Below are 23,797 nucleotides of genomic sequence, written 5' to 3'. Positions count from 1 at the left end.
AGTACGCAAGTATAAACACCATGGGACCATGCAGCTGTCATACCGCTCAGGAAGGAGACGCGTTCTGTCTCCTAGAGATGAACGTACTTTGGTGCGAAAAGTGCGAATCAATCCCACAACAACAACAAAGGGCCTTGTGGAGATACTGGAGGAAACAGATACAAAAGTATCTATATCCACAGTAAAACGAGTCCTATATTGACATAACCTGAAAGGCCGCTCAGCAAGGAAGAAGCCACTGCTCCAAAACCGCCATAAAAAAAAGCCAGACTACGGTTTGCAACTGCAACCGGCAAAATGGCTTAAGGACAACAAAGTCAAGGTATTGGAGCGGCCATCACAAAGCCCTGACCTCAAACCTATAGAAAACTTGTGGGCAGAACTGATAAAGTGTGTGCGAGCAAGGAGCCCTGCAAACCTAACTCAGTAACACCAGCTCTGTCAGGAGGAATGGGCCAAAATTCACCCAATTTATTGTGGGAAGCTTGTGGAAGGCTACCAGAAACATTTGACCCAAGTTAAACAATTCAAAGGCAATGCTAAGACAGGGAATTTTTACTCTGATTAAATGTCAGGAATTGTGAAAAACTGAGTTTAAATGTATTTGGCTACGGTGTATGTAAACTTCCGACTTCTTCAACTGTATACGGAAGCAAGGATAGGCTTTACATATCTATTTTGTTCTCATGTTGTCCTTCACATTTTATATGGATATATGGATTATCTCTGATAAGACTACCAATGTCTGGAGTCTGTGTCAGGCCAGGAGTTTTTCTTGACCATATTACCTGTCCAGGAAAAGTTTAGTTTAGGTGATCTAAAAATCAACGATTCTGCGCTACACCATGAAACAAAAACCCATGAACTTGATTATGGTATGGCTTGATAGGTTTTTACGCCACAAAATAGATAGCAACTCTTTTTCCACTACATTTTAGTACACTTGAATAATTGTCTCAGCAAAATTCATGGATTTATTTCTGAAATCATTTAGGAAAGAGCTAATTGGAGAATCAATTGCAGATGACCATGTTCAAGAGAATCAATGAGAATAATATGATATTGACGCTGCTTTTTACTGTGAAATATTATATTGTATACCACCTGTACGATCTATGGATATTACTGATTTGATTACATCTGAATTTAAAAGATAATCCAACGTTCTGATGTTACGCTGCACTGTCGCTTTTTAGACGCTAGAGGGTGCTTTATAACCATACATCGATTAATCGTCTGTTTTTATTGAGGACATTCCAATGTCTTTCTTCACGTTCAATGGTGAATTTGTGGAGGTGCTCGTTTTTAAAACGAAACTTTAGCTGTGCAGTTATATCTGGTCTGTTGGAAGCCAACATCGTATCTCGTAACCATTGCCTTTGGGCACACCAAGGTCTGGATCATCAAAGTTCAAGCTCTTGCCCTACATATTACATGATCAACTGGGTTTACCTGCAGCAGACTACCTAATCAAGCATGTCTTCTTGCTGCATGTTTCTTGTCCATCAGGTAAAGTATTCGATCTGGTTGTTCTAGGATTTGTCAGATGACCCAGTCCCTGCTGAACCACACTTTACTATTATTTTCCCGAATCTCCCAGAGCCATGTATTTAAATATGCTCCGGTCTCCTCTATCTCGCCTACTTTTGGTGAGTTTACCGGGAAAAACATGTACAGAAAAAACTGTTTGAATTTTTTTTTTAATGTATTTTTGATGTATTTCTGATTATGCTCCCTCTGATTTATCAATACATAAACTCATTTCAGATACAAAATATGACAGGCTTTGAAGTGTTGTGCACATGAACTGGGCATGCATCTTCTCATTCTCACATCAGCTTTTGCAAAATGTTGGCTAGGTAGGTAGGCTAAATAATGTGATTCCATAAATGCAGTGGACAGCACGATCTACTTGAATGGGTGCATGCAATTTCCAATTAGTTATCATTTACTTCTCATCTGCTGCTGAGACGTATAGCTGTTTTTGCACGGAATACTGCGTTTTTTTTAAACTCCTCCCACTTAAGTATCCTTCCGCAACAACTAGTTCTAGTTGTATAAGGATTTCCCGAAGGAAATTGCAAAGAATGAATAATATGATCATTCAGAAATACATTGACGACTGTAACGATAATAATCATCGATAGAGGCAACACGGGAATCTTCATTATATTCACATATAAACGCTATGGTTGTTTGGCGGGAAAAGAAATGTGGCGGATGGATACGTGGAATGTAGAGCACAGCAACCTTTTTATTGAACCCGGCTGAATTCTCAGCTGTGATTCTCATGCAGCAAATGACATCCAACATCACGGACAAAGAGCTGTTATGCATGCTTCTCAGCCAGCCACTTTAATAGGAAACAAATATCTCCTTATCACATAGGATTAACTTGACTGTCTTGTTTGGAGTATTTCTCACAATCTACATTTTTTTTGAGTTCGATATCTCGGCGGTGAATTGCTCTCCACTTTGTTTTCCAAACGTAAGGTAAGGGGAGTGTTGCGATGACATTGCATGTTCGGTGTATACGGCCGTTCACTAAGGAGATCGTTTGCGTTCTATTTATTTTGTAACGCTAGTTATCTGTTAGATGTGGTGCATTTTAACAGCTGTTACATATTTGTAGCTGTAATGTCCTATAGTCCGATGCATTTTATAGTTAACTGGCTAGCGGCTGTATTTTTGCAGTCTGCTTGGGTTTAAATGTCCTGTGCGCCACACAGACTAGCTGTCAGCTGCAGATTGGTTTTGTATGTTAATGTGTCTGACAAGGCTTTTATGAAATGTGATACTTTAGGTGAATGTACCATTATCAGTTTGCATGCAAGTTGATGTAGCCTATTTTATAGTTATTTAACCAACTAATTCCCCCTTTTCACTCAGGAAAGAGCGAAAATGCCGCAATATTCAAGTTTGGCAAGTAAAAACTACGACTACGATTCTATCCAGCCATATTTTTATGTTGACAACGAAGATGAGGATTTTTATCACCAGCAAGGACAACTTCAGCCACCGGCTCCAAGTGAGGACATCTGGAAGAAATTTGAGTTGCTGCCCACTCCTCCTCTCTCCCCGTTCCGGCGACCATCACTGTATAGTCTTTTCCCTTCAACTTCTGACCAACTTGAAATGGTGACAGAGTTTCTCGGGGATGACGTTGTAAACCAGAGTTTCATCTGCGATGCCGATTACTCTCAAACGTTCCTCAAGTCTATCATCATCCAGGACTGTATGTGGAGCGGGTTCTCGGCTGCAGCCAATTTGGAAAAAGTGGTGTCTGAAAGACTCGCCTGTCTCCAGGCTGCTAGGAAAGAATCAGCTTTTAGCGACAACGTGGAGTGGACTACTACTCGGTTGAACGCAAACTACTTGCAGGATCTGAACACATCCGCGTCCGAATGCATTGATCCATCAGTGGTATTTCCCTACCCAATAACTGATACTTCCAAATCAAGCAAGGTGGCACCACCCACGGATGTGGCATTGGACACCCCACCCAACAGCGGTAGCAGCAGTGGGAGTGACTCTGGTAAGCTGAATAGCAGTGTTATAACTTATTGCTATTTATGATTATTCTGACTAAACCTTTTGTATAATGCCAGTGTTTTCTAGCAACATGCATTATAATTCCCTCATTGCATATGTCAACTCTTATGGTGCTGTTGAATATTAAAATGTTTGCTGATTAATATTGGGGTGAATGGATGGACCTCACTCATGTCCTTGAAGTCAAGGGTGTGAACTGGAATTTTGACATGGATGAGTTTGCCAGGCTAGAGGCAGTTGCATAATTTATTATTTAACTAGGCAAGTCATTTAAGAACATAGTTATTTTCAATGATGGGCTAGGAACAGTGCGTTAACTGCCTTGTTCAGGGACAGAATAACAGATTTTTACCTTGTCAGCTCAGGGATTCGATCTTGCAACCTTTCGGTTACTAGTCCAACGCTCTAACCACTAGGCTACCTGCTGCCCCGCATAACCTCTACCACAAGTGCTATAGTCAAGACTGTGCTGTAGTTAACTGTCTACAGACTAGTCTGTGTTGAGGGGAAGGGTTTCAGGCTGGAATGTTGAAAAATCAGCTGATGTGGAAAAAGGGGGAGGAGAGTGGAAAGCAGAAATTTCTGACATGAAGGCATGCTGTGTTGTATGGGGCACAATTGTGGTTAGTGATTCTCCTCAAAAGGAATGTGAATGCTGAAGGGTTTTATTTAATCTCATTGCAGAATATGAGGAGATAGATGTCGTGACTGTGGAGAAGAGGCACGCAGAGAAGCGGTGCGACCCCAACATGTCTGGGCGCAGACATCACAGTCCCCTTGTGCTGAAGAGGTGCCATGTCTCCACCCACCAGCACAACTACGCTGCCCACCCCTCCACGCGGCACGAGCAGCCAGCTGTCAAGAGGCTGAGGCTAGAGAGCAGTAACAGTGGCAGCAGCAACCGGGTCCTCAAGCAGATCAGCAGCAACCGCAAATGCCCAAGTCCCTGGACGTCAGACACTGAGGACTATGACAAAAGAAGGACTCATAATGTACTGGAGCGCCAGCGGAGGAACGAGCTCAAGCTAAGCTTTTTCGCTCTACGGGACAAGATACCGGAGGTGGCTAACAATGAAAAGGCAGCCAAAGTGGTCATCCTGAAGAAGGCTATAGAGTGTATTTACAGCATGCAGACAGACGAGCAGAGACTAGTCAACTTCAAAGAGCAGCTGAGGAGGAAAAGTGAACATTTGAAACAGAAGCTGGCCCGGTTAAAGAACTCTCATTTTTGAGATCAAAGTGGCATAGACTTTTTGGCCTTATCATTTTTAATGCAAGTTAAGACATGGTGTGTATAGTTGATAGACCCCAAAAACTTTTTTTGCATGCAATATCTGATTTAAATGTTGAACTGCCTTAATTGAATTATCGGCAGTAAAATATTTAATTTATTTTATTAATAAAATCTGAAATTGGGCTACATGTGTTGCATGCCCGACCTAAAATATGAATGTTTTGTATATAATTTCTGAATATTTCCTAAAATGTATTTTTGGATCTCAATTGTCAGGAGGTTCAGGCAGTATATGGGTTTCCATATGTTCCTTGATTAATTTGAAATATAAATGCATTTCTTAACACTCGCCTGTTTAGTTTTTTTGGGGGGGAGGGGTGTCTCTTGGAGTCATTTGAGGTCTCACATGATCTGTTTGCATTAACAGTTGATGACCACATGAATACACTTCTCTAAAATAATGAAGCGCTAAGGTGCAGGAAACAGTTCTGAAATACTTACCTTATTTCACTTGTGGGGAAAGGGGGTCCGAAGGCTGACTTAAAATGGACATGGATTTGCACTAATGTGTATTCTCTTTGAAGTCTTAACAATTAAAAGACCAGTAGAATCACCTTTATTCAGGAATTTGACCTGGTAAAATGCCGCAGCTATAAACCGATCTATCCAGATTTGACAGTTGAGGGGCAGTCGTCAAATACAGTTCAGGGGAACCAACTTGTAATTGAAGGCAATTGGGTCTTACAACTTATTTCTATCTTAGATGAGTGAACCTAGCACACACTGGAGATTTCATGTCCTAATTTACATAGTCCAGATGGCAGAAAACCAAGGTACATTGAAAAGGACCCTGGTCTATGTCCCGTTCTCCACCCTTTTAGAATAACTTCCTGTTTATGGATTCAAAAGCACAGGAATGTTGTAAGCATTGGCTGGGAGAGAGACTACCAAGGGTATGGTGACTATGGCAGATGTGTATATGGAGCTTGAATCTCATGGTGGTGGGAAAGGGGATGAATGGACTTTTGTCCAATGAGAAAATACGTACAACTGTGGGAAATAATGTATAGTTCTGATAATACCCTATTGTATCTGGTAGGAGTATGTTTTTTTTTGGAAAATAAGGGTATGTCGGACTTCTGGGACTCGTTGGAAACATCCAAAATGATGGATAAAACTTTAGGTACAGTAAAATCAGTGAAGAGCACGAGAAGTGGGTTTGTTCTGATTTCTTGTGTTTCTGCAGATCAGGGGAAAAAGTGTGTTGGATATCACTCATATCATGCTTTGAGCTACGGAGCAGGGCACCTGTCAAATAAGTAATTTCTCGAGTCTCGGGGGATGTTGAGATTGCTCTATCAAAGAAAATTCCATGAGTGGTCTATGTACATAGGATTAATCACATGGTAATGGCAGGAAGGAGAAGAGTTTGTCTGTTCTAGTGTTTTTTATGTGGAGTCTACTCGAGTGCAGCTGGGATATGTGTACTATCCTGTCAGCTTTTGTAAACCAGCCTTTACAATGTTCTTGATGTAAAATGTTTGGACACGTAAGAAGTGTCTGCAGAAGGGAGAACCCGATGTGTGGGAAACATCACTATGAAGGAGATTTTGCATGTTTATTAGAAGACAAGGAGCAAACTGTGTGTGGGGAACATGAAGCGCAATCCTTGGATTGCCCGATTAGAGTGAACGAGACTGAGGTTGCCAAAATCAGGACAGTTGAGAGTCTCCTATGCCAAGGCTTTCAAAAGGTACAGTATCTCTGAAGGTCCAGTGGTAATGAAGACCAGTAGGTCTACACTGGAGCCTTCACCCCATCTTGAGTATTACCAGCAGGACCCAGACATTCTTCATGTGAAAAAAGTGGACTTTGTGTCATTTATAGCAATGGTGATAAATGGAAGTGCATAAATTGAAAATAAGTCAAGAAAGATCAACATCATTGTTTCTGCAGCTAAACTCTTTCTGGGATTCAAATATTTGATATCTGAGGAGCTACTGTCTCGTGCAGTCCCACCCTCTCAGGCCCCAGAGCCTGAGCACGGTATTTGAGTTTTCCAATGACTGAAGGAGTTGAAATGTATATATTTTGTGTTATTACTTTTTTTGTAATTTGTGTGGATTAATGTACATTTTCCCTTCTCATATGGAATTTCCTTTGTTTTTGTAAATATTTTCACCCCCGTCCAGTTGGTGGCGACATTACACCTTTTGTGTGTAGTTTGCCATAATACCCAAAGAAGAAGAAGCATTTGCTGGAGGGAGTTTACACCATTGAGTTCCACAGTATGAGCTATAATACCCATAAAACCTAGTGGTAAAACCAGGAAATGGTTCCTATAATTTTTTCACCATTTATTTTTGTTTCAGGGATTTCAGAACTACTTCATATAAGGTCTGTGTTTGGGTACAAAATCTCTCTCGGATAAGGTAACTTTTATCAATATAATCGCCTGTTAATATTAATGCCAATGATTTTGGAATGAGATGTTAGACAAGCAGGTGTCCCCATAATCTTGGTCACGTAGTGTATATTGAAAAAAACTCACCTTGTCCGAGAAAGAATTACACAGGTATCAAAACGTCACACCAGGGTAAGCCTACAAGAAACACAGACCATTACTGTATTTTACCGCTAGGTTTTATGGGTATTATGACATGTCCATGGGTGCCGGACTATTGTTAAATCCATGCAAGAATGTATGTATGTGCACACTTGTAAAGAAGGGTGGAGAATTGGGATGGAGCCCTCTTCATCATTGACTAAAGCCTTGAACCTACTGACCTCTGAAGTCTATCACAATACAAAACAGATGAAAACATTAAAATGTTATGGAAGATTTGATTCTGGGTTGCCAATATTATCTTCCACACATACCCTTGTTCTTGCAATCACTCACTCGCTGGTCATAGTTGTATCTTCAGAAATAGCCACTTGAATCACAATTCATTTTTGAACTTTTAAGCACACAACTAAATCACAAGATGCAGTTGATTTACCTGGTATGGTGCAGATGACAGACATTTGCTGTAACTGATTCAATTGTGAAGCATCATAGGTGTCTGTTGAAATTGAAAGTGTAGCCTCAGGATTAGATTCCAGACATCCACAGCATTATTTTCATTCTTGCAGGAATTGCTCTTTTCTATCCTCGGTTCTTTTATCACCAATGACCCAGTGACGTCAAGTCTGGGTATGCAGGGCTTCCACTGGTGGGTTTTATGCCCAAAATCAAAACAGTTGCTGAAACTGCATCAAAACCTCCATTCAAATCATTGACATAAATCTATTCCTGACTCCAGTAACTGTTAATGGACAGGGTCAGCATAGGCCTTACTGCTTTGCCTAGCTTAAATTTGTTCCATTTAGACGATTTCATATAATTTGCACGTGTATTGGCTAAACATGTTGTGTGGTAAACTCTGCACATTTGGGCGTGTCTACATCATTTGGAGCCCGCATCCCTTTAACTGACCGAAGCTAGCTAGCAAAAACAACCTGACAAATGGACCTCCTTCACTGCACCTGGATTTCCTCTGGAAACTTGGTATAATTCAGAGGGAGACCAACACCTGTGCTTCCTGACCTTCATCAGAGGAAGGGACAGAAAATCATCTGATCGAATGCACAACACTCGGCCTGACAGACACAGCAACCTGGAGCAGACAGACGATCATAGATGAGAGGAATGTTTTACAACATTTTGGACAATATCAGTGTTAAAATGAAAGCCAGGTTTGAAATGTAACTGTGGATTCTACATCGGTCTATGGCTGAGCTGAGTTGAGCAGTGTGTCATTTTGTCAAATGATATGAAATATGTTGCCATCGGAGGATATCGCTTGTGTTTTAATAGCCTATGTTGCTCTGGTTGTTGGAGCTATCTGTTGTATGGTGAACTAGACCTTCGTAAAGGTTTATTTGTCAGTAAATCTGGCTTTGATAATTGCCAGTGCCTACCCAGCCACAGACCTCACCTCACGTCACTGCAATGACCATAATGTGAGTTATCATTCCCATGTCCATTCCACTGTCCTTGTGTAACATAGGGAAACACATTTGTACATGAGACCTTGACACGACACATTCACATGTCCTTTATCTGTCTGTAGTAACATGGTGCATCAGTAGCTATTTGCAAGGGGACTGTTTCATTTCACAATGATGCTGCCAACTATATATCATAACCCATACCTTCCCTGGGTTGAGTGCCCTACACTGCAGTGCTGACTGTTGCATACAAATGTCCTGTAATCACGAGGTTGTAACAGAGTATCTCACTCCCAATCAGGGGGGGGGGGCATTTGGAGAACAGCAAATATAAGCAGAAGTGACTCCAGCCATTATCACCTTTTTGCTGTAGCTTCATTTCCCTCAGTCACATGGGACTTAATATTCAACAAACACGTCATGCAAGAATTAGATGCCACACACCAGCTAAGCACCGGGATTACAACTCTAGTTTAGTTTCATGTCAAACAGCAGTTACATAGCCAAAGCCATCTAATGCACCCATACAATCTAAATGTGTTAGTTGCAGACAAAGATTTGAAGATTTTAATCGCAGATGCAGCAAAATGCTTGTGTTTCATACTCCAACAGTAAAATAATACCAAGCAATACAATACAATACACACTTAATCCAACAATTCTACAATAAAGAAATTAAGAAATATCAATACGAGCAATGTCAGATTCAAGCCATCTACTATGTATATGTATACAATACCAGTCAAAAATCAAGGGTTTTTCTCTATTTGTACTATTTTGTACATTGTAGAATAATAGTGAACATCAGAACTATGAAATAACACATATGGAATCATGTAGTAACCGAAAAAGTGTTTAACAAATCAAAATATATTTTATAATTTATATTCTTCAAAGTAGCCACCCTTTGCCTTGACAGCTTTGCACACGTCTGGCATTCTCTCAGCCAGCTTCATGAGGTAGTCACCTGGAATGCATTTCAATTAACAGGTGTGCCTTGTTAAAAGTTAATTTGTGGAAGCATCCAGGGTCAACGTCCTGCTCAAGGGCACGTCGTTAGGTTTCCCACAATGCCAAAAACAGGGACCTGAACCCTCCAAGATCCCCCCCACATTTCCCCAAGAGCTGTCCCTCAACCATCCGAGACCCCTCCCACAGTCCCCCCCCCCCCCAAGAAAATAATGTAAAAAATTATACAAATAATTCCATTCCCCACCCCCAAGAACCTCCCCAAATGTATCAACAACCAAGAAAATGAACTGATGAGAAATAAGAAAAAGACAAAGGAAAATAACAATGCAAAAAACAAAGGACATCAAGAACAACTGAAATCATAACAGCAAGGCCAACTGTAAATGTTTGAGTGCATGTCTGGCACTATTTACATGTGTGTGTGTCCGTGTATGTGTGCATTTGAATGAGTGTGTGTATATGCATGTGTACAAACACCTGCACGGCATCAGCCTCAGGCAAACCGGCATTAGCTGTAAAAACACTACCCCTCAGTGTCATTCAAACTTACTTTTTATTATGTTTCATTTTGACTTTATTTTTTATAATTTTATCTTTGACCATCATTCTATCCCCCGCCAAGCAACTCCACTCCCACTTGTCTCCAATTCCACATCCCAACCCTCAGCTTCCCTCAGCCCATCCCACCTATCTCTGCTGGCCACCCTCTTCGGATTTCTACACAAGATTTCACGTCAACAGTGAAGAGGCGACTCCGGGATGCTGGCCTTCTAGGCAGAGTTGCAAAGAAAAAGCCATATCTCAGACTGGCCAATAAAAAGAAAAGATTAAGATGGGCAAAAGAACCCAGACACTGGACAGAGGAACTCTGCCTAGAAGACCAGCATCCCGGAATCGCCTCTTCACTGTTGACGTTGAGACCAGTGTTTTGCAGGTACTATTTAATGAAGCTGTCAGTCGTCCTGGCACCACATGCCCAGGTCTCTGACCTCCTCCCTATAGGCTGTCTCGTCGTTGTCGGTGATCAGGCCTTCCACTGTTGTGTCATCGGCAAACTTAATGACGGTGTTGGAGTTGTGCCTGGCCATGCTGTCATGAGTGAACAGGGAGTACAGGAGGGGACTGAGCATGCACCCCTGAGGGGCCCCTGTGTTGAGGATCAGCGTGGCGGATGTATTGTTATTTACCCTTACCACCTGGGGGCGACCCGTCAGGAAGTCCAGGATCCAGTTGCAGAGGGAGGTGTTTATTCCAAGGGTCCTTAGCTTATTGATGAGCTTTGAAGGCACTATGGTGTTGAACGCTGAGCTGTAGCCAATGAATAGCATTCTCACATAGGTGTTTATTTTGTCCAGGTGGGAAAGGGCAGTGTGGAGAACAATACAGACTGCATCATCTGTGGATCTGTTGGGGTGGTATGCAAATTGGAGTGGGTCTAGGGTTTCTGGGATAATGGTGTTGATGTGAGCCATGACCAGCCTTTCAAAGCACTTCATGGCTACAGACGTGAGTGCTACGGGTCGGTAGTCATTTAGGCAGGTTAACTTAGTGTTCTTGGGCACAGGCACTATGGTGGTCTGCTTAAAACATGTTGGCATTACAGACTCAGACAGGGAGAGGTTGAAAATGTCAGTGAAGACACTTGCCAGCTGGTCAGCGCATGCTCGCAGCACACGTCCTGGTAATCCGTCTGGCCCAGGCACTATGGTGGTCTGCTTAAAACATGTTAGTATTACAGACTCGGACATGGAGAGGTTGAAAATGTTAGTTCAGACACTTGCCAGTTGGTCAGCGCATGCTCGCAGTACAACACGTCCTGGTAATCCGTCTGGCCCTGCGGCCTTGTGAATGTTGACCTGTTTAAAGTTCTTACATCGGCTGCGGAGATCGTGATCACACAGTCTTCCAGAACAGCTGGTGCTCTCATGCACGTTTCAGTGTTATTTGCCTAAAAGCGAGCATAGGGCTGTGCTTCCCTTTGTAGTCTGTAATGGTTTGAAAGCCCTGCCACATCCAATGAGCATCAGACCTGGTGTAGTACGATCCAATCTTAGTCCTGTATTTTTTTTTTATTTAATAATTATTATTATTATTATTTTTATTTTTATTTTTTTTTGGGTGGATCAGCTTAATATTGCGGAAAGAATGTTGCTTCCAATGTAATTGTCTGCATCATTTCCAATCCCCCATATTTTTTGGGGTAAATATATATATCCATTCACGTATGCATACATATACACATATATACATACACATACCTACATAGACATACATACTTTTTTTAAAGAGTATACCTTTATTATTATTCCCCGCAAACCCTACCACTGATCCCCCAATTGGAGTAAACTGATAAACATTTCTGTTTTTACCTTCAATTTATACATCTTATACACATTTTACAGACACAGTCTACTTTATAATAGTTCTCTCTTGTTTGTTCTTAGTCCTTCCTCTATTTCTGTTGTCCATCCAGTTTGATTTCCACTTGTAACTGTGCTATTTCACAATAGCTCCGCACCTATACACATTTCACAGATCCCGTATGCCCTACATTGTTTATCTTGTTATTAGTCCCACCCTTCAGCTCCACTCAACCTTTCCCATCTATCTTCCAACATCATCCATTTCGGATTTTTATTTGCCATATATTTTTCAACTGTGCTGTGATGCTTCACAAAAGATTTGAATCTTCCTATTCTCATAGCTTCCACGGATTGTAAATTAAAAATAAACATTTTTGCTAAAATAATTATTATATTATTGATTGATTGACTATGGCTTTTCAAATCCCCCAGTATTGCTATCTGTAGCGTTAGTTCTACGCAAATGTTGCAATTCTTCAACCATTCCTGGACCTGTGACCAAAAACGAGCTACATGCGGACAATACCAAAATAAATGGTCTAATGACTCTGCCTCCTCACAGCAGAATCTGCAGAGCTGGGAAGATTGTATCCCCCATATATATAACATTCTATTAGTTGCAAGAATTTTGTACAATAATTTAAATTGAAAAATTCGAAGTTTTGAATCCGGCGTTGTTTTGCGTATCAATTCATAAACCATGTGCCATGGAATGGGTACATCGAAAATCTCTTCCCAACTATTTTGCAATTTATATGGCACAGCTGTCAGTTTTTTGGTCCTTAAATTAAATTGGTATATGTTTTTATTTATCACACTTTTCTTTAACCATTTATGTTCTTTAATATAAGGCCGACATACAAGTTCCTTACTTTTATCCCCTTCTACCTGCCTCTTCCATTTTTGTGGTAATGCGGCAATTAATTGGTTGTAATTTTGGATAGAGCAGACATTTCCATATGTCTGTGTTAGCTGCATGTGTGACATTACTCCACCAGTCCTATTTATGATATCATTCACAAAAATTATACCTTTTTTAAACATTTCTTCGATAAATACAGTTTTTTTTATCAATTACTATATTTGAATTTAACCACAAGATTTGTTGTACTATTTGTTCCGTCCTTTCAGGTGGATTAAACTGAAATTGCAACCAACTTTCTAAGGCTTGTTTAAAAAATAAAGATATTTTGGAGATTATTTCCTTTTCAAACAACCGAAAGTGAGCAGGTGTAATCTGAATAAAGGGAAAAAGGCCCTTCTTGAACATAGGATGAGACATTCGTACCAATCTACTAGAGAACCAGTTTGGATTTAAGTATAACTTTTGTATGACTGATGCCTTTAGTGAGAGGTCTAATGCTTTAATATTTAATAATTTCTGCCCTCCGAATTCATATTCGTTATATAAATAGGCCCTTTTAATTTTATCTGGCTTGCCGTTCCAAATAAAATTGAATATTTTTTGTTCATATAATTTAAAAAGCAGGTCACTAGGTGTAGGCAAAACCATAAGCAAATAGGTAAACTGTGATATGATTAAAGAGTTAATCAGGGTGATTTTCCCACAAATAGACAGGTATTTTCCTTTCCATGGTAGCAAGATCTTATCTATTTTTGCTAACTTTCTATAAAAATTTATTGGAGTGAGATCATTTCTTTCTTTTGGGATTTGTATACCGAGTATGTCCACATCTCCGTCAGACCATTTAATTGGTAAACTACATGGCAATGTAAAATGTGTATTTTTTAGTGATCCAATACGTAATATGGTACATTTATCATAATTTGGTTTTAATCCAGAGAGGATAGCAAATGTATCTAGATCCTCTAAGAGGCCGTGGAGAGATTCTAGTTGTGGTTTTAAAAGAAAACATGAATCATCAGCGTACAATGACACCTTAGTTTTTAGGCCCTGGATTTCTAATCCCTTAATATTAATGTTTGATCTAATTTTAACAGCTAACATTTCGATGGCAATAATAAATAGATATGCCGATAGTGGACAACCTTGTTTTACTCCTCTAGATAGTTTAAAACTTTCTGAGATGTAGCCATTATTTACTATTTTACACCTAGGGTTACTATACATAATTTTAACCCATTTTATAAGAGATTCCCCAAAATTGAAATATTCTAGGCATTTATATATAAACTCCAGTCGTACTTTATCAAAAGCCTTTTCAAAATCAGCTATGAAAACCAGGCCTGGTGTCCCCGATATTTCATAGTGTTCTATTGTTTCCAGTACTTGCCTTATATTATCTCCAATGTATCGTCCATGTAAAAAACCTGTCTGATTAGGATGAATAATATCTGACAAAACTTTTTTTATTCTATGCGCCAAGCATTTTGCTAGGATTTTTGCATCACAACACTGAAGTGTAAGAGGTCTCCAATTTTTTAAATGGACTGGATCTTTATATATACCACTTGGGTCCTGTTTCAGTAATAATGATATCACACCTTCTTGTTGCGTGTCTGATAATCTATCATTTATATAGGAGTGGTTAAAACAAGCTAATAATGGTCCTTTGAGTATATCAAAAAAATGTTTGTATACTTCCACTGGTATGCCATCCAGTCCTGTATTGATGCTTTGCCAGTTTGATGGTTCGTAGGAGGGCATAGTGGGATTTCTTATAAGCTTCTGGGTTAGAGTTCCGCTCCTTGAAAGCAACAGCTCTAGCCTTTAGCTCAGTGCGGATGTTGTCTGTAATCCATGGCTTCTGGTTGGGATATGTACGTACGGTCACTGTGGGGACAACGTCATCGATGCACTTACTGATGAAGCCAATGACTGATGTGGTGTACTCCTCAATGCCATCGAAGGAATCGCGGAACATATTCCAGTCTATGCTAGCAAAACAGTCCTGTAGCTTAGCATCTGCTTCTTTCTGACCACTTTTTTATTGATCTTGTCACTGGTGCTTCCTGCTTTAATTTTAGCTTGTAAACAGGAATTAGGAGGATAGAATTATGGTCAGATTTGCCAAATGGAGGGCGAGGGAGAGCTTTGTATGCTTCTCTGTGTTTGGAATAAAGGTAGTCTGGAGTTTTTTTCCTCTGGTTGCACATTTAACATGCTGATAGAAATTTGGTAAAACAGATTTAAGTTTCCCTGCATTAAAGTCCCAGCTCCTAGGAGCGCCGCCTCTGGGTGAGCTTTTTCTTGTTTGCTTATGGTGGAATACAGCTCATTCATTGTTGTCTTAGTGCCAGCCTCTGACTGTGGTGGTATGTAAACAACTACAAAAAAAATACAGTCCGTACATTCAAGTAAGGTAGATAACATATCACAGTCATAGCAAGATACAAATATAACCGTTACTGAGAAAGTTATTGTAGTTGAAGTAGTCTGTTAGTTTATTGGGTATGTTTGACAATTTTGAACATCATCTATGTTACAGCTTTTGAAAAAGCGAACATAAGTGCAGGTGACAGATGAGCAATAATAAATATTCTATGTTGAAATCTTTGATTGGCTCTTCTTTCCAGTAATTATTGTGATATAATGCTTAATTGATCATGTATGTGCAGTTTAAATATAATAATATAATACATAACCCCCAAATATGTATTTTAAACATCCAGAAAATGTATTTTCACTTTTAATTCAGATCCTAAAATTAACCTAACTGCAAGGTCTTGAAGATACGTCTTTTTCTTACTGGATAGTGGCTATTTATTATTTCATGCATTTGCAGAAATAAGAATTGCACCTACAGTAGATGAATAGTGAACACGATGGGAGACAGAGCTGGTTTCAAGCTGGGCGCAGCAGCGCTTGAGGAGGAGGAGGCAGGTAGCTGGGTCCAGGTGCAGGCAGAAGGTCATACACAGGGGTCCAAAAAGGCAACGGTACAGGCAGGGAAAAGGCTAGTAACGTCGTCCAGGAGATCAGGCAATAGGTTGATAACAGGAAATCCGATAGGCTAACGTACAGGCAGGGAATAGGCAAAAGGCGTCGTTAGTGAGGCAGGGAAAAACTATCATACACGGGTGGAGTAAAATTACGGGGAAACCCAGAGCTCTGAATAGAAGTGCGTTACAAAACAATAAATCACAATGAAGGGGTGCAGAAAAAAACGGAACTAAATAGTGTGTGATAATGACATACAGGTGTGTGAACAGGTGATTGGGATCTGGAGAGTGAGCTGCGCTCAGGGGATCTATGTGTTTGAGAGAGTGAGTTGGAAGCAGACGTTGAAAGATGCCGTATTTATAGCACGAGCCCAATCAATCATGCGTGCTTTCACGTCGATATGCCTATGTGGAGGTGATATTATCATCATCATGAGGACTCCCTATCGTGACGTTACCCACGGTATCTGACTGTATGCAGCGCTCCTTAGAGCGCATGGCTGCGAGCACATGGAAAGGAGGTCGAGATTTGTGTTTGAAAGACACGCACCTATCCGAAATGGAATATAACTAATAATGCACTAAACGGAGTCAGGGAACAGGTAAGAGTGCTCTATACTATCTATCTCTGGTTTACATCACTTTATGTCAATGTTTGTGTTTATGTTCAATCAAAATCCTTTCCGTGTATTGCATTCGGCTAACCTTATCCAACTACAGTTATTTTGCTTATGAAATTAAATCTGGAATATAATTTCCTCATGTTAAAACGTATTTTGTTATTCAGTGAACTTCCAGATATCATTGTATGGGTGTTTTAACATGGTGCCAAATGTATCACTTATCATGGGCTGCATGTTTATTTTCCCTTATATCAAATGGCTCGGCAAAGTGTTATTGTTGTCCACAGAACTGTTTCATCTAATTTGATCCCATATATAAAGATATTATAACGTTGAAAGCTTCTCTTTTCAAATACTCTAACCTACTGTAAATTCATTGCAGGCTATACACTTCATTGTGTGCAATGTTTTTGATGATAATGTTATTGGGTTTAATTGGTGTTATATTCTATTTGTTCTATGATCAGTTCCTTAAATCAAACACCTCCACCACTCCAACATTTACTAATACATGGTTTTATTTTTCTAATTTCCTTTTGATCTATGCCGTATCATATAGTTGCTGCTGCATGTTTGTCATATGTGTGAATATTGATGCACTCAGTTGCATTGTTTCACTTCCTTTTTTATGTTCAAAAACAACATATTTCAGAGGGTAGGCAGCCATGAGCTATCCATTGCCTGTCCGATATCAACTCAGAGGAATAAACAAAGGGGGACTTTGTCTTATTATAGCAATTATATACTATAGTCAGCACATCATTATTTAGTTAAAGATGTCACGGGTTAGATGAAATGGTGACGCCTTACTATCCAGTTGTCTTGTAAGCCATATTATACAGTATGGCATGTGCAGCGTTTAGGCTAGAATTGAAGTGATTGTACACTATATTATTTTCTGATGCTCATCCAGCCCTATCAGCACATTCACAAAGAAGTCGATATGATCGTCAATGATTCAGATGCACACACTTTCATCTTAGCCCTTCAGGATGTGTGTGTGTGTGTGTGTGTGTTATTAAAGAACACATGGTCATTGGTTTTCAAAGAACTGCAAAGAACTGCAGAGTCATGTGACCATGGCAGACATGATGAGTACATTTATTGTCACTTTGTGGTACGTTTGTGCTTGTATGCACCATAGCAAGATTACACAGTCACTTTACGGAAAACTGATCCAGAAACAGACAGAAAACCGTGTTCATTTGGCCTTCAGTCTGTGATGTTCTGTCACTTACAGTATGATGACGACCTTGCCTCCCAGTAACATGACTGAAGATAGAAACCCCTGTTCACTTTCTCTGGGAATGAGCCAGAGTAGGCATACTGAGCTATAAACTCGCACACTGAGGAGTATGGATCTTGGTGTTGCTATCTCTTTCCCTGTTAGTTCTGTCTCGTGCTCAGCAGGTTCACTACCGATACGCTCCTGGGTATAGTTTCCCGTAGATACAGCTCCAGGATCAGTTTTCCCTCCCCCAATTCCCTGAACCTTAATCATTAGTGGGGAAAATTTCTAAACTGACCCAATATCAGCATCTAGGGTCAACTTCACCTTACACGTCCTGATACACAAGCTTATAGGGGACGAGAGGGAAAAAGCCTTGGTCCACTTTTAAACCCTCTGAGCCAATCAAACAGCTCGTGCATGTTATCAGTTCATTATATTTAGTTGTAGAATACAATAGGTAAAGATATACAGTAACAGTCAAAAGTTTGGACACCTACTCATTCAAGGGTTTTTCTCTATTTTACTATTTTCTACATTGTAGAATAATAGTGAAGACATCAGAACTATGAAATAATTCATATGGAATAATGTAGTAACTACAAAGTGTTAAACAAATCAAAATATATTTGAGATTCTTCAAAGTAGCCATCCTTTGCCTTGATGACAGCTTTGCACACTCTTGGCATTCTCTCAGCCAGCTTCTTGAGGTAGTCACCTGGAATGCATTTCAATTAACAGGTGTGCCTTGTTAAAAGTTAATTTGTGGAATTTCTTTCCTTCTTAATGTGTTTAACACAATCAGTTGTGTTGTGACAAGGTATGGGGTGGTATACAGAAGATAACCCTATTTGGTAAAAGACCAAGTCCATATCATGGCAAGAACAGCTCAAATAAGCAAAGAGAAATGACAGTCCATCATTACTTTAAGACATGAAGGTCAGTCAATCTGCAGTCGCAAAAAACATGAAGCGCTATGATGAAACTGGCTCTCATGAGGACCGCCACAGGAAAGGAAGACCCAGAGTTATCTGCTGCAGAGGATAAGTTCATTAGAGTTAACTGGCCCTTCAGATTGCAGCCCAAATAAATGCTTCACAGAGTTCAAGTAACAGACACATCTCAACAACTGTTTAGAGGAGACTGTGTGAATCAGACCTCCATGGTCGAATTGCTGCAAAGAAACCACTAAAGGACACCAATAAGAAGAAGAGACTTGCTTGGGCCAAGAAACATGAGCAATGGACATCAGACTGGTGGAAATCTGTCCTTTGGTCTGATGAGTCCAAATTTGAGATTTTTGGTTTTTGGATGATCTCCGCATGTGTGGTTCCCACCGTGAAGCATGGATGAGGAAGTGTGGGGGTGCTTTGCTGGTGACACTGTAGGTGATTTAAAAAATATATATTTATTTTTTGTATTTTTTATATTGAAGGCACACTTAACCAGCATGGCTACCACAGCATTCTGCAGCGAAACGCACCTCCAGGCTGTGTAAAGGCAATTTGACCAAGGAGAGTGATGGAATGCTGCATCAGATGACCTGGCCTCCACAATCACTCGACCTCAACCCAATTGAGATGATTTGGGATGTGTTGGACTGCAGAGTGAAGGAAATGAGCAATCCGTCAAGACTGTTGGAAAAGCATTTCTCATGAAGCTGGTTGAGAGAATGCCAAGAGTGTGCAAAGCTGTCAGAGGCAAAGGGTGGCTACATTGTTCAACACTTTGTTTTGTTGTTGGTTACTACATGATTCCATATGTATTATTTCATAGTTTTGATGTCTATACAATTATTCTACAATGTAGAAAATAAAGAAACCCTTGAATGAGTAGATGTGACCAAACTTTTGACTGGTACTGTAGGTAAGGGTGTTACGTAATAGTCTGGGGTTAAACCTGTACACAACTTCAGTGTGAAAGCAGGACTACACAGGGGACCGTCTGACATCTATTACCGTCCGTAAGAATGTGTGTTTTTGCATTAGAGTGAGGAGCTGAAGTAGATTAAGCAGATATTAATCCTACCCTTATGGAAAACAACATGATTTATGTTTTGCACATTTGGAAAATCACAACCTTTTCATATGTGAAACCATGTGGTTTTGGAGCACTTCACATGTGATGCTATTTCACATGTGGATATTCACGTGATCACATAACCTTTTATATGTGGATAAACATTTTCACATGATGCCCTGCAAACAAATGTGTCAATAGGATGTCCCCAGAACGTCATGAAATAGCCACACTGTTTTCAAAATACAGTTGAAGTCGGAAGTTTACATACACCTTAGCCAAATACATTTAAACTCAGTTTTTCACAATTCCTGACATTTAATCCTAGTAAACATTCCCTGTCTTAGGTCAGTTAGATCAACACTTTATTTTAAGAATGTGAAATGTCAGAATAATAGTAGAGAGAATGATTTATGTCAGCTTTTATTTCTTTCATCACATTCCCAGTGGGTCAGAAGTTTACATACACTCAATTAGGATTTGGTAGCATTGCCTATAAATTGTTTAACTTGGGTCAAACGTTTTGGGTAGCCTTCCACAAGCTTCCCACTTTTGGCCCATTCCTCCTGACAGAGCTGGTGTAACTGAGTCAGGTTTGTAGGATTGAGGTCAGGGCTTTGTGATGGCCACTCCAATACCTTGACTTTGTTGTCCTTAAGCCATTTTGCCACAACTTTGGAAGTATGCATGTGTTTAACTTTGGTGTAAACTAAAGGAGTGTGTTTTGAATTATTTTTGTTGTATTAATGCTATTTAATCTCTCCTCAGACTAATATTATTCTGTTTGTCCTTTGGGTAACTTTGCCACTGTTCCACACCTTGTGTGTTGCACTGTCATGGTGTATTTGTGGTCATTGTCCATTTTGGAAGACCCATTTGTGACTAAGCTTTAACTTCCTGACTGATGTCCTGAGATGTTGCTTCAATATATCCAGATAATTTTCCTTTCCTCATGATGCCATCTATTTTGTGAAGTGCACCAGTCCTTCAGCAAAGCACCCCCACAACATGCTGCCATCCCTGTGCTTCACATTTGGGATGGTGTTCTTCGGCTTGCAAGCTTCCCCCTTTTTTCTCTGAACATAATGATGGTCATTATGGCCAAACAGTTCTATTTTTGTTTCATCAGACCAGAGGACATTTCTCCAAAAAGTACGATCTTTGTCCCCATGTGCAGTTGCAAACTGTAGTCTGGCTCTTTTATGGCGGTTTTGTAGCAGTGGCTTCTTCCTTGCTAAGTGGCCTTTCAGGTTATGTCGATATAGGACTTGTTTTACTGTGGATATAGATACTTTAGTACCTGTTTCCCCCAGCATCTTCACAAGGCACTTTGTTGTTGTTCTGGGATTGATTTGCACTTTTTGCACCAAAGTACGTTAATCTCTAGGAGACAGAACGCATCTCCTTCCTGAGCGGTATGACGGCTGCGTAGTCCCATGGTGTTTATATACTTGCGTACTATTGTTTGTACAGATGAACGTGGTACTTTCAGGCGTTTGGAAATTGCTACCAAGGATGAACCAGACTTGTGGTCTACAATTATTTTTTTTCCTGAGGTCTTGACTGATTTCTTTAGATTTTCCCATGATGTCAAGCAAAGATGCACTGAGTTTGAAGGTAGGCCTTGAAATACATCCACAGGTACACCTCCAATTGACTCAAATGATGTCAATTAGCCTATCAGAAGCTTCTAAAGCCATGACATAATTTTCTGGAATTTTCCAAGCTGTTTAAAGGCACAGTCAACTTAGTGCATGTAAACTTCTGACCCACTGGAATTGTGATTAAGTGAAATAATCTGCCTGTAAACAAATGTTGGAAAAATTACTTGTGTCATGCACAAAGTAGATGTCCTAATCGACTTGCCAAAACTATAGTTTGTTAACAAGAAATGTGTGGAGTGGTTGAAAAATGAGTTTTAATGACTTCAACCTAAGTGTATGTAAACTTCCGACTTCAACTGTACATATTTTACATGCATGATTACATTGTGTATGTACACTGAGTGTATAAAACAGTAGGAACACCTGCTCTTTCCATGACATAGACTGACCAGGTGAATCCAGGTGAAATTATCCCTTGTTAAATCCACTCCAATCAGGGGAGGAGACCGGTTAAATAAATATTTTTAAGCCTTGAAACAATTAACAAATGGATTGTGTATGTGTGCCATTCAGAGGGTGAATGGGCAATACAAAATATTTAAGTGCCTTTGAATGGGGTATGGTGTAGGTAGGGTTGCACATTTTGGGGAATATTCAGAGGTGGAAATTTTCTGTGGGAATTAATGGAAATATATGCAAATTAATATTAATACCATTTAAATGTAGATGTTTTTTGCATTAGATATATTTACCATATCCTATGGAGACAGAAACATAAACCTTTTACCTTATCATAAGTAGACATTATTAAATCCTTCCAATAGAAATAAGAAAATAATTTAGTTATGAATTGAACTTTAAGTAAATGAGTTGACTCTTCACATGGGATGATTTCACTGAACAACAAAAGAAAGGGAATATTGAATGATCCCCAATGAGCCGTCGCATTTCCCAAAAATGTTTTCAACATACATCTGTAAACCTGTCTTCCTCTCAGGCTTCCATGTCTTCTCCCTGGACCTCCTCAATGTCCACCTCTTGAACATCAGACTCTGAGGCCTCATCTTCACTGTCTCTTTCCAACCTTGTTGAGGATGGCTCGTTGTCAGGCTCAAAAAGCCAAAAATTTGCCCGGATGGCCACCAATTTTTCAACCCTTGTATTGGTCAGCCTGTTGCGTGCTTTCGTGTGTGTGTTCCCAAACAAGGACCAGTTGCGCTCTGAGGCAGCTGATGTTGGTGGGATTTGAAGGATGATGGAGGCAACAGGGGAAAGAGCCTCAGATCCACAAAGTCCCGTCTACCAGGTGGCTGATGAGATGTTGGCACGACTGCCACATTGCATCTCCATCCCAAAGCCCTTGCTTGGAAGTGTACTTCGCCAGACTGCCAAGAACCTTGCCCTCATCCAGGCCAAGGTGGCGAGACATGGTAGTGATGACACCATAGACCTAGTTGATCTCTGCACCAGACAGGATGCTCTTGCCAGCATACTTAGGGTCCAACATGTACGCTGCGGCGTGTATGGGCTTCAGGCAGAAGTCTTCACGCTTTTGATGTATTTCAGAACTGCAGTTTCCTCTGCTTGGAGCAACAGTGAAGTGTGTACGGATTTCTTCTCTTACATCTGAAAGCAGAATTTGAACATCAAACAGGATGGCATTGTCTCCTTCAATCCGTGCAATGGCTACTACTATAGGTTTCAGGCTGCTTACTACTCTCTCCCAAAATACATCATCCAGGAGGATCCTCTTGATGGGGCTGTCCATATCGGCAGACTGATATGAGCATTTCTTGGAGAGACCCCTTCCCCTCCAGGAGACTGTCAAACATGATGACACCACCCCAGCTGGTGTTGCTGGGCAGCTTCAATGTGGTGCTCTTATTCTTCTCACTTTGCTTGGTGAGGTAGATTGCTGCTATAACTTGATGACCCTTCACATGCCTAACCATTTCCTTGGCTCTCTTGTAGTGTATCCATTGTTTTCAGTGCCATGATGTCCTTGAGGAGTAGACTCAATGCATGAGCAGCACAGCCAATGGGTGTGATGTGAGGGTAGGACTCCTCCACTTTAGACCAAGCAGCCTTCATGTTCGCAGCATTGTCTGTCACCAGTGCAAATACCATCTGTGGTCCAAGGTCAATGATGACTACCTTCAGCTCATCTGCAATGTAGAGACTGGTGTGTCTGTTGTCCCTTGTGTCTGTGCTCTTGTAGAATACTGGTTGAGGAGTGGAGATGATGTAGTTAATTATTCCTTGCCTACGAAACATTTGACCACCCATCAGAGATAATTGCAATACAGTCTGCTTTCTCTATGATTTGATTGACCTTCACTTGAACT

The 23,797-nt window shown here is 40.3% G+C and overlaps 1 protein-coding gene across 1 annotated transcript; it reads left to right on the top strand.

The window, feature by feature from the left end:
• Positions 1-2,310: 2,310 nt before the first annotated feature.
• On the top strand, positions 2,311-5,064 carry LOC120028045 (transcriptional regulator Myc-like). The gene is made up of 3 exons (XM_038973192.1): positions 2,311-2,493; positions 2,890-3,535; positions 4,237-5,064. The coding sequence occupies exons 2-3, from the start codon at positions 2,902-2,904 to the stop codon at positions 4,782-4,784; spliced, it is 1,182 nt and encodes a 393-aa protein (XP_038829120.1). The 5' UTR covers positions 2,311-2,493; positions 2,890-2,901; the 3' UTR covers positions 4,785-5,064.
• The last annotated feature ends 18,733 nt before the right edge of the window (positions 5,065-23,797 follow it).

Source organism: Salvelinus namaycush, chromosome 33 (genome assembly GCF_016432855.1).
Source record: "Salvelinus namaycush isolate Seneca chromosome 33, SaNama_1.0, whole genome shotgun sequence".
NCBI classification, from domain to species: Eukaryota; Metazoa; Chordata; class Actinopteri; order Salmoniformes; family Salmonidae; genus Salvelinus; species Salvelinus namaycush.
Note: the sequence above shows the minus strand (reverse complement) of the source record. Positions and strands in the feature narration are given on the sequence as shown.

Bases quoted from the DNA above. Each gene is read 5' to 3' on its own strand.
- LOC120028045 (XM_038973192.1), top strand. From the start codon at position 2,902: ATGCCGCAATATTCAAGTTTGGCAAGTAAAAACTACGACTACGATTCT. The intron at 3,536-4,236 runs GTAAGCTGAATA...ATCTCATTGCAG, and splicing joins CAGCAGTGGGAGTGACTCTG to AATATGAGGAGATAGATGTC.